The sequence below is a fragment of the Geotrypetes seraphini genome, chromosome 15, assembly GCF_902459505.1.
Source record: "Geotrypetes seraphini chromosome 15, aGeoSer1.1, whole genome shotgun sequence".
In the NCBI taxonomy this organism is placed as follows: domain Eukaryota; kingdom Metazoa; phylum Chordata; class Amphibia; order Gymnophiona; family Dermophiidae; genus Geotrypetes; species Geotrypetes seraphini.
Window position 1 is genome coordinate 36,829,167 of NC_047098.1, and position 12,061 is coordinate 36,841,227.

A 12,061-nucleotide genomic window follows, 5' to 3' on the forward strand; every position below is an offset into this window, starting at 1 on the left:
ATCAGAACCAGTATGTGTCACTTAAGGATAATTTGTATCATATACTGTAACTTTCTGTGTGTCAAATTAGGATATAACTTGTACTGAAAACTTTGCACCGTAAGGATAACTATAGCAAACTGTAACCAGTAAACTCCATATTATGTATACTAATATTAGACCCTAGTATGTTATCAAGTTAGGATAAAAATTTGTACGGAAATTATGTATTGTATGTTAAACCTGTAACCCGTTCTGAGGACAATGGGATAGAAAACAAATTAATTAATTAAATATGCAGTTTACAGGTTAAATTTGTCAGTTACAGTGCAAATTTTTCAATATAAGTTTTTATCCTAATGTGATACATACCGAGAATCAATACCCATTTCTTTGTAATCGAAATTACTAATTCTAATCCAAACCTGACATTTCACATGTTCAGCAGAATGTGAGTCAGCCCTTAGTGGTATAATACAGCACAATGCACAAGCAGTTTGTCTTCTCAGCCAGGCTAGAGAACAGTTTATTATTAAATAACAGGCTAAGATGGGTTTATGATTTAGGATCAGTTATTTTTTTTATGGCTGAAAAGTAATGTAGTGGCAGCAACTATTTAAAATCCAAGATCTGAATTTATGTGGTAGATGACACAGAAGGCTACAGGGAAACCTGTCAAACTTAGAAAGTTATGACAGAATGAAGAAATGAATGGCTACAGAAATTGTTACCTCAGAGACTAGCAGGCAACAAATCATGTCTAGCTCGTAGCAAAAAGCACATTGGAAGAGCTCTGCTGTTCTAAAGGGATTTTATTCTTGCTTATTAAAAGTGGCCTTTTTCTGCCTAGGTGGGAGTGAGTTCTGTTTCTGTTATAATACAAAATGAACTTTGTAATCTGGTTTTAAGTGTGTTTTTGTTAGTTCCATTTTACAGTTAGAGTTATAAAGAGATTATGTACTTACCCTGGTAAGCTCTTTTCCAGTAGATAGGTGAGACATTCTAGACTCTCCCGGGGCCATTGTTGCAATGACTGAGTGCACGGTCTCTATGCGAAAGTGTGGAACCTTGAGAGCTGCATTCACATGCTGAAGATCCAGAATAGGCCTCGTCTTTGGCATAATAAAGTATATAGAGTATCTGCCTGAGCATTCAGGTGGCACCAGCTGTATAGGTTGAATATCCAGCAAGTGCAGAATGGTGGTTTGAACCTTGAGCACTTTGTCCGGACAACCTGTGGGAGAGTCCACAAACCAATCTGTCAGAGGCCAGGTAAATCCAGCTTGTAACTCAACCAAATAAAGTCCAAGACCAGTGGTTGGACAAAATGCGAATCGAGGCAGGAAGAAATGCTGAGTGCTTGCCCCCTATCTGTAGAGGAGTATCGCTCAGCCTGGCATCATTGTGCTTTTATGGCAGCGGGCACATAACGGGAGGTGGAAGGTTGGGATCGCCTGTAATCAGCATATCGTCAGGAGCACTAGGAAAATCTCTGCGACATGGCACTTGCATAGGGGTGGGATTGCCAGGAGCCACAAAAATTAGAATGACCAGATCCTCTAGAGGTCCTGGGTCTGCTATCAGGCCGAGTCTTAGAGTGACAGTCCATCCAGAGTCCATGAGGTTGTCCAGGCCTTTGCCAAACAATAACTGCCCCTTAAAGGGAAATCTAGACAAAGTAACCTTGGAAGTGGAATCACCAGCCCATTGTCTGATCCAGAGCATCCTGTGAGCAGAGATGGAGTACGCTGACACCTTTGCCAAAACTCACATAAGGTCTTACAATGCGTTAGCAATATAATCTGTCCCAGCCAAAAGAAGTTGAGGAGAACAGCTTTGATGCCTAAAGCAGCTGCATTTAGTCACCTGTGCAACTATAGAATTCATCCTGGGCTGACCTAAAAGATGCTGACACTCCTGTGCCAGAGGATACAAGTGTGACCTAGCTCTTGCTATCTTAAGAGCACCTTCCAGAGGGGTCATACTGCTCCGAGACCAGAATGCTCATATCAGGGTGCCAGGGAAATGTGGCAGACTGCGAGTGCACACCACAAAGCAGGAAGAAGATGTGGACGGAGCAGGCTGAATGACTAAATTCAACTCCTGCAAAGACTCAGAAATTAAATAAACACAGAACCATGAGATCATCCCCAGGTTCCAAAACCCCAGAGGGATCCGCAGATCCAGCACACAGTCCCTGATCTCCCATCCCGGGAAGCTCTGTGCCTGTAAATAAGGGGTCAGCAAGCTGGTCATCATTAGGACCCCCCAGATCAGGACCAGGCAGCGCAAGAACAGCAACTGGTTGAGCCAAAGATGTATCCAAAAGAGCAACACCACTAAGAGACGCCTTGGAGTCTCTGATGACTTAACTTTGCGTTTCTTAGGCTGCGGAATGCCCTCAGCCAGCTGCACAGAACTAGCAGCTTTGCCAAACCCCCATATATATAATAAAGTGAGGAGAGAAGAAACACTCCTGCAGGCATGCGCGCAGAAGGGAAGAACTGCAGGTGGAACTAAGCAGCCCAGTGAAATGCAGCAGAGGCAAAAGGAAAAATCCAGAGTGAATGGATTCCTTCTGTAGTTGGCACATGGCCATGGGGACACTACCTATCGGTCTAGAACAGTGGTGTCAAACTCAATCACATAAGGGGCTGAAATCTAAAACATAGGCTAAGTCGTGGCCTGAATTTTTTATTAAGATACTTAGGGATCCTTTTATTAAGGTAGGCTAGCCGATTTAGTGAGCGCTAAATGCGCACCTTATTAAAAGGACCCCTTAGTCTTAGTATAGGGTTACAACCCCTCCAACCTCACGCCGGCTCTGTGATGTAAAAAAAATAAATAAAAAAAAGACTTTTCCTCTCTCTCTTTTAGGTCCTCGTTCACACATGCTGTCTAACACTAGCTCTGGCAGGATACATATTTCAAATCTGACATATTGTAATCGCAAAACAGAAAATAAAATGATTTTTTCCTATCTTTTGTTGTCTGATCATTATTCATGTTGTGATCCCAGGCTCTGGTTGTCTTCTGATAACTCGCTTATCAGGGTCTCCGTTTCCCTTCCTCCCCTGAAGGTCTGGCATATTTTCTTTTGTCCCAAGATTTGGCCCTCTGTTCCTTCCCTCCCTCCATCCTGGCCTCACATTAAAGCAGCCTGCAGAGGATCGCCAATCAGCTGTAGCGATCCTAGCAGGCTGCTGTCGGCTTCCGCATGTTCCCTCTGCCGCAGTCCTGCCCCTCCTCTGACGTACAGGACTGCGGCAGAGGGAATGTGCTGCGGAGGCTACAGAAGCCTGCTAGGATCGCTACGGCCGACCGGCGATCCTCAGACTACTTTAATGTGAGACCAGGAAGCCGTGTGAACCTACAGTGGGCCAGCTTAAGTGCAAATTTGTAATTGTTTGGCAGGCCAAATTTTATTACACCTCGGGCCAGAGTTTGACATGTCTGGTCTAAAATGTCCTATCTATAGCATTGGAAAAACAACTGAATTGACATTTGCAATTGAAAAATCACCCCCTTCCCCCAACAGAAAACTTATGGTTTAGAAAGTAATTGGATTGCATTCATTATTTATTATGGCATCATTTCTTTTTAAGTCTGGCTAGTTGAATTTTCCTGCTGGTCAAGCACCACCTATACCTAAAATGGTGCCCATTGTATTTATTAACTACTTTTGTTTGTAATTATGTGGCACAAACGAAAAACCCTGTTGACTAAGATCATGCCTTTAACACACAAAAGGATACATTAAGTGCTTGTGGTTCCCTTTATTGCAAAATACCTTAATCCTGTTATGAAAATGTTTTTCAGATCCCCAGTGGGATCAGATGGCACATTAAGCTTTCAGCTCCCACGTTATATAGATTTTCCACTCAAAGCTCAGATTTTTAGATCTCAGCCAAAAAGAGGTAGAGAACAATAGTTCATGTTATTCAGTTTGAAGAGAAACCTTAACACTCCATTGTGCACTTCAGTGTGTGAGTGACCAACTTAACATTTCTCAACCAAAGACTACAGAGGTCTGCAGGGCACTGCATGCATTAGAAAATGACATGAGGACGAGGACAGAGTCGGCACGACAAACTTTGTCCCTGTATCATTCTCTAGAAACTTGAGACAACACATCTTAGGCAACTGGCAATTCAATGAAATGATTTAAAAAAAAACCACTGCAGAAGCTGCTTTTGGATTTCAATGAATTACTGTTAAATGACATCATTTGTATATTGTCTGTCATCTGCAGTGTCCTTCCATTATGTGTCCAACTGCTCAAGCATCTTACTGATACTGCAACAGATTCATCCATCGTTAGTGGCATCAAGGAACATTTAATAAACACTTATTTTCCTGTTCATCCACTGCACATTTTAGGTGTTCTTCTACACCCATGTCTGAAAGACAATCCAATTACCTTCCCAGGTGATGTAAAAACATAGGCAACTGAATCTTTGTACCAAAACCAGATAGAAATGGAAGGCTCTATTTGTGATTTATAAACAGTTGTACAGAATATTGTCCCTTTCTATATTTAAAAAAAAAATAATTTTATTGCATTTTTAAAATTAATAATAGAAGCACATAAACATATTTACAAGCAATATATGTTATATAGATAGTTACTTAAATATGCAGTCAAGCTGCAAACTATACACAAGGCAAAAAAAGCAACAGAAATTAAAACCAACAGAAATTATCAAAGGGCGCCCAAGTTTTATGAAAGTGTATTATTTTACAAGATTTTAAAGCGATACTTTCATATTTTCGTATAGAACACACAAAACTCCACCACTCACTAAAATTAAGCTATTATCCTTCCAGTTACAGATTATAAGGCGAGTGGCAGTAGTGAGCAGAATGTTTAAAAACTTTTATTAGGAATGATATTAGGATTAGAGGAACGCAGAATAAGAGTTTCATACTTTATATACTTTTAATAAAAAGATTTAACTATAAAATCATAAGTGTTCGAGACTTGTGCAAATGGGGACAGAGCTCGCAGGGACAGGATGAGGATGGAGATGGGGCCTGTGGGGACGGGATGAGGACAGTGTCTGTGGGGACAGGAACAAACTTTCTCACTGTGTCATTCTCTAGTATGCATTGTAATGTTCTTTACTTACTGGTATCTTCTGCTCAACAGTGCACTCCTCATCACTTGTTCTCTATGAAATCTATACAAGCCTTGTATTTCTCAAGTAAAGTATGAACAGTATAAGTTCTATATTTAGTAATGCTTTCTTTTGTAAGAGACAAGTGGAAGTCAAGGCAAAGCACATGCAGAGGTGATTAGATAAAAATGCTCTTTATTATGGCTTTTTCACATAATGGACTCAACACATGGAGTGTTTCGGCCAATTGCCTTCATCAGGAGTCCAATTCAAGTCATATAATGTGTCAGATTGTACATACACATAAAGAGCTTTGTAATGGATACACCAATAACAATGCTACACTCCAAATAATTGCTATCACACAATGCGGAAAAAGGACCGCAAAAGAAACCAACACTTGTAAAATGCTGGAACATGCATACAAGTTTGTGGTAACATAAAATTGATATAAAAACCTACAGTCTGTGCAGTACATACAGGGGTTGTGCCCAGAACAGCCCTGCATTACCACACGACAAGACACTTGTTGCACAGGCAGCATGTTACCTGCAGGATAGACAGTGTAGGAGCACTCCTACTTTCTGCCACTGCAGGTAACATGGTGAGTCCGTTACTTGAAAAGTGCATCCACTACTCCTGGTGGAATTCTACACACAAAAAATTTAAAATTCTGTGAAAAAAATTTCAAATTTCTGCACAATTAGCAAATTCTGCAAAGTTTGTCAAAATTTAAACAATATTTTTGCTATTATCAATATTTCATTTTTCTTCTACCTTTGTTTGGATGTTTTATTTTTCTATCATATTGGTTCCAGTTTCATTTTCCTATTGTCTGCTAATTCTAATCTAATCTTCTATTTGTGCGTCGCTCATACCCAGGGGTCTCAAAGTCCCTCCTTGAGGGCCGCAATCCAGTCGGGTTTTCAAGATTTCCCCAATGAATATGCATGAGATCTATGTGCATGCACTGCTTTCAATGCATATTCATTGGGGAAATCCTGAAAACCCGACTGGATTGCGGCCCTCAAGGAGGGACTTTGAGATCCCTGCATACCTATAAAGGCTCAAGGCGATTGTAAGGAGAGGAAGCGAGGGAGAGGGGAGGTGTAATAGGTAGGTGGGAGAGGAAAGGGAGAGAAAAGAGGGGAGAGTGTAGGTGGGAGGGGAAAGTGACAGCTATTCATTTGTCTTTTCTACTCTCTCCTGTCTATTCCTTTATTACACCTGCCTAAGATATATTGATCATTCTTTTTAGTTCTTTTCTGCCTTCTCCTTTTACATTTTTCAGCTACCTATCAAATTTCTATTGTTTCTTCCATTCCCCATCTCATTCCTTCCTCAGCCCTCCATTCCCTTTCATCGTCAATGCACCTCCATTACCAAATTTCTACCGTTATATTTATCCTCTCATCTGTTTCTTTGTCACCCTCTCCTCCCCCGTATTCTACCATTCTCAGCGCCTTCCTTCCTTCACCCTTATAGCCCAGTATCTGCTTGCTCTCTCCCTTCCCTCCCCACCCTCAAAGCTTGACATCTCCCTATCTCTTCCCTGCTGTACTCCCTCATGGTCCAGCATTTTTCCCACTCTCTTCCTTCACTCCATTTCCAGGCATCACTCCACTCTGCTCTTAGACCCAACATCTCCCTCCTCTCACCCTCATGCGTATCTCTCCCTCCCTCTCATCCACCCCATGTCCAACATCTCTCTCCCTTTCTTGTGCCATGTGTAAATCTTTCCCTTCCTTCCCTCCATTATGTGCAATTTCATCCTCTCTCCATGTGTGTCTCCCTCTCCTCCCTGTGCCAGCATCTTTCTTCTCATCCTCCCCGCCCCCCTGTGCCATCTAATTTCCTTCCTCTCACCTCTTCCCTCCTCCTGTGTCAACAACTTTTGTTTCTATCCTCCAAGGCTTGCTTCTTCAGGTCATGGTATCGGCAGCAACTCTCACATGCTGCCTGCTGCTAACGCAGAAGCCTCCCCTCTAGAGAATGACACGGTGACAGAATTTGTCACCGTCCCCATAGGAAACCATCCCATGTCATTCTTTAGTGTCTATCTCAACTCCAGTCCTTCTACACCAGCATTCTTCAATGCAAGGCTTTAGGGTTAGTGGTTGTGTTCATTCATACTCAGATTCTCTCCTCTCTTCTTAAAGAATGATATGGGGATGGTATCCAAATTGTCACGTCATTCTCTGTCGCTGAGACATCCAGGTTAGCCACTGGGAATTGCTGCTGATGCTGCATGGGAAAAGGGAATTCTGTGCAACTGATGCAATTCTGCATTGTGCTTCCAGGAAAAGCTTATATAATGCATAAGTCAGTATGTCTGACGTTTAAGATACTATGTGGTCTAGCACTAGAAAGTGTGACAAAATTAATTCAAATCCCATTTGGAAGAACATTAAAGATACAGTCCACCTTAACATTGATGTTTCCCTCTTTTAAGGATTACTCAAATTAGCATTTTCCCACAAAGCTATAGATGTGTGAAATGGTTTTCCTCTCTCTGTTAGATGTGAGATATCTCAAAAGATGATTGATGAAATTCTCAAGACAAAATTATTCTAGAGATTTTTAAATTGAACTCTTATGGTTTGGCAAGTTTAGATTGTTACTTGTGTAATCCCTTGCTTACTTGGATGCTGGGAAGAGGCACACAAATATCATTTATTTGTTAGGACTAGAGCTGGGACCCACTCATGGAACTGGATCCCAGAACAAGCAAGCACCAGACTTTCACTCTCTTCTCAGAATAATGCAGACCACACTGTAGGTAAATCCAAAACTCCAATTTTACTTCTACTTAGAACAAAGAAGAGGCAGTTGTTTTCAGAACACAATCCAATTATATAGCACAGTTACTTACCGTAACAGGTGTTATCTGGGGACAGCAGGCAGATATTCTCCTTTCTTGCTGCTTCTCTGTTTGGTTGGTTTAGCATTGTAAATTGTGTAGACACTATTGTTTTAGCCTTCACAGTATATCAACAACTTGTAAGCAAACAAACACTCTATGTCGGCAGAACCTTTCTAAACTATTAGTTGAACCTGAGATGTGTCAATTCTAGTTTGTAAGTCTTCCAAAATCCACCTCATGGCAAAATAGGCTGCATTAGTAGTTAGCTGATACTTTTGAAACGTGAAAAACTTAATTGTGCAAGTAATATAGTAAGTGTACTTTTACTGACAAGCTTGGCTATCAAGATTTTCTGAAGATTTTTACATTCTGGGTATCTCATGCTTTATTTTTTCTTGTTGGTTTTGTCCTTGTAGATACAAAAGTTTGGTGACAGGAAAACGAGCAAGAACAACGATTACCATCTTCTGGATCCTCTCATTTCTGATTGGACTAACACCACTTATGGGCTGGAATGGTCAAGACCAAGCTTGTTACAGGAACAGAACAGCCAACATGACTGCCTATATGGACAACCAAAGCTGCTCTGTCCAATGCTTGTTTGAGACCGTAGTGAACATGAAGTACATGGTATATTTTAACTTCTTTTGCTGCGTTTTGCCACCACTGTTCATCATGCTTGGGATATACATTAAAATCTTCATGGTGGCCCGAAAACAGCTGCGGCAGATTGAGATGAAGTGTATTAATGTGGATAACTCCAGAACCACCCTGCAGAAAGAGGTGACTGCTGCCAAATCATTAGCTATTATTGTGGGACTCTTTGCTTTTTGCTGGCTGCCAGTTCACATCCTAAACTGCATTACTCTCTTTGGCTGGCCACATTCCACTACAAAACATGAATGGTTGATGAACATGGCTATCATTCTGTCCCATGCTAACTCTGTGGTTAATCCTATCATTTATGCTTACAAGATAAGAGACTTTCGCTACACATTCCGTAAAATCCTTTACAAGTACATTATTTGCAAAGCAGACAATTTCTCAAAGTGCCCTAATACCAATGGCAACCCAGGCAAAGAACTGCACATCAGCAGTGTAGCCACAAGCAATACATTTTTGTGATGCCAAGAAGGGCAAAGGGCATCAGCACACACTTGGTCATTCAGTTTATTTTACAGAAAAAATTTACCCCATGTGCCTCTCCTTGTAAATGTACATATTCATCTGTTATCCTTGTTGATTCGAGAGACCATCTACCATGGCAAATGAATAATATCTTTATAACAGAACTATTTAGATAACATTGCAGATTTCTGATTTGTGCAATTAAATATCAGAGATAAAATCTGAAACGCATTATATTTAAAAAATAACATTGTCTGTGGAGGAGTGGTAGGTGTAGGTGAGTGTCCAGTTTGTAACCTTTGAGTCCAACAATTGTCGGACTTCTACCATCAGCAAGTTACTTAAGAATATATGGCTAGTTTGATCTCTCGTTTTATGCTCTGGTGTAATTACAATCATAAATGGGTCCTATTGCAGGTGTATCTCCACAAGACAGATATCAATAGTCATACAGCCAGATTTGCCAGTTCAATCTCTGCATTGTCCTACTATGTTTGAAAGAGAGAGAAAAGAAAAAAGCCTTCAGCCTAAGGATTTAAAATGAGCCTTGGTCTATGTCATGCTATTTGTATTTCATTATTAGGGAGAATCTTGCACAGGTTAACTATATTTTCCATTGTTTTGTTCAAATACTTTAGCATTCGCCCCAGAAATTTTTGCCAGCCTGAAGCAATAGCCAGGTGGGGGCAGGGAAGTATTGAACAGTATTCTAAAATTTTCTGTTTAGTTAGTACTAGATCGGTAAAATTAGTTGGGTGGTACACCCATTCAAAAGGTCCTAAGGACACTCGTATTTCATTTTTATTATAAAGGGTTCAAAGATTACAAAATGAGGATTTCCACAGACAAGAGTTAAAAAAAAAAAAAATCAAACCACTATTAATCTCAAACTTTACTTAATGCTCAAATAACTTTAACTGTATTTAGTCTGGACTGTCTGTTTTTGCTCCATGTCGGCTTTCCCTCAGATGTTTTGTATGCTTTAGGCTGTGTTTCAATGTGATGGATTTATTGCCATACATTGGGTACCACTTATGTAATTTTGTGATTGTTGCCCTAGTCACTTATAACTGACGTATTACCTCACCAGTGATAGGCCCAATATTGATTCTGTTGTGTTTATCAGCTTCCCACAGTGCTGCTTGTGATGCGCTCTTCCTAATACATTGCCTTAATATTCCAGTACTGATGCCCTTTGCCTCTTTTCCAAGTTTGAGACTCTAGTTCTAGATGGCTGGCTGTGTATTGCACAAAGTTTTTATTGAAGCGGAGAATAGTGTTTAGAATGGATCCTATTGCCTGTCAGGAACTTGTTTGCTAATACTTTGTAAAGTCCTCGGCTTTCCTAGATGTACAAACTGTTTTGGATTCTGTCAACATCTTCCTAAAATATTAGAATCTGATGAATGTTTAGTGCAAAGTTTGCTATGCAGCCTTCCACAGGGCGTATGAGAGTGATTTACATAAAGTTAGAGTTACCATATGGTTCCAGAAAAAGGAGGATGGATTGAGACATCTGGGTTTAACTTCCACTGAAAGCAATGGAAGTAAGGAGGACAGATAGAGAAGTCTGGCTTTACTTCCATTGAAAGCATGGAAGTAAAACCCGGATATCTCAATCTGTCCTCTTTTCTGGAGTCATATGGTAAACCATCCTTTGCAGCATTCTTTGGGCAAGATTTACTAAAATGTGTTAATGCAGATAAAGTGGGACCTGTAGCAACTTAACATGTAGTAGTACCACCTTTTATTGAATCTAGTTCTTTCTGTAAGGAAACTATATTTACAAAACACTATGCATGATGAATTTTGGCATTTGGAGGACATAGTCATTACTCAACACTGGTGGTTGTGCCACAACAGTTATCTAGCTCACATGTTAAGTGCAGGTAAAGATTCTAGCAAGATGGTCTCTAAACTAGGAAAAAGTGTAAATGTAAATAGCATTTTCAAATTTTCACCATACTATTCTAGCAAAAATCTACCTACAGAAAAAGTAGAGGAAGTGCCTATGTGTACCTTCTTTTCTACCTGTAGCACATTTAAAAGCAAACATAAGGGTAAAAATGTATATGATCTTTATTCCAGTGTGGAGAATGTGAAAATTGCTCCCTTAGAAAAAAAGCAACGCATCTTAAATCATGGCTCATATTTGGGGGGAGGAGGCAACAATTTAGTTTTCATTGTTAAGAACATGCAACTTGGGGGCTATTTAAAACAAAGAGGAGGGGAGGGTATTATCACGTCCCATTTTGCAAGCTAACAAGGATTTTTGTGTACATGAAAAAGTATATCCCAGTACCTGGACCAGTGTACCTGCTAAGAAAAAAAGATAACAGTAGCTAACCACAACCTCCTAACTGGAGCCAGTTAATAGACAGTAGAGGAGAACTTGGGATAATGTCAGGTGGGGAACTTCAGTTGAAGCAGAGAAAAGTAAACCTGGCATTTAAGTGTTCTGAAACACATTTCCTTTTGTTTCTGGTCTACTCTGGGAAAATACATTTTGTATTACATCACAAGTCTCCCCAATGATTCATTTTACTTAAATTTTGCTTTTACAATTTTTTAATATTAATTTTGCACAGGTCAACCCTGTGGCTAGTGTTCTGCATTACAAGTAGGAAACCTGAGTTTATTCCCAGCTTGGGGCTCCTGCTCCTCAGGTTAGCCAGGGCTGGGGGTTGATGCTAAACGATACACAGCCCTAGCAAGTGAGAAGGGAGAGTGCCACAGGCCAAGAGCAGCAATCTCAAAGGAGATGGATCCTGTTGTCACCATCACAGTTCTTTGCTACAATATTTGGTCAAGGTGTGGTGTAGGAATAACCTGTGACATTTTTTTGAGCCCCCCTTAACCACTTCTTTTTAGGAGCTTTACTGAGACGAATGTAGAGAAAGAAATAATGAAGGATTTTTAAAGATATTTTGCACTAAGGTTTAAAAAAATGCAGAATGTTACACTATTCACTTAC

General features: G+C 40.3%; 1 protein-coding gene across 1 annotated transcript in view; it reads left to right on the forward strand.

Moving 5' to 3' along the window:
- The window catches only part of ADORA2B (adenosine A2b receptor), a 113,974-nt gene extending 102,371 nt beyond the window's left edge, over window positions 1–11,603 (forward strand). The window contains exon 2 of the mRNA XM_033921831.1: window positions 8,376–11,603. Coding sequence (XP_033777722.1) covers window positions 8,376–9,084 — 709 coding nt within the window. The 3' untranslated portion in view covers window positions 9,085–11,603. The remainder of the gene's footprint in view (window positions 1–8,375) is intronic.
- Window positions 11,604–12,061: the final 458 nt, after the last annotated feature.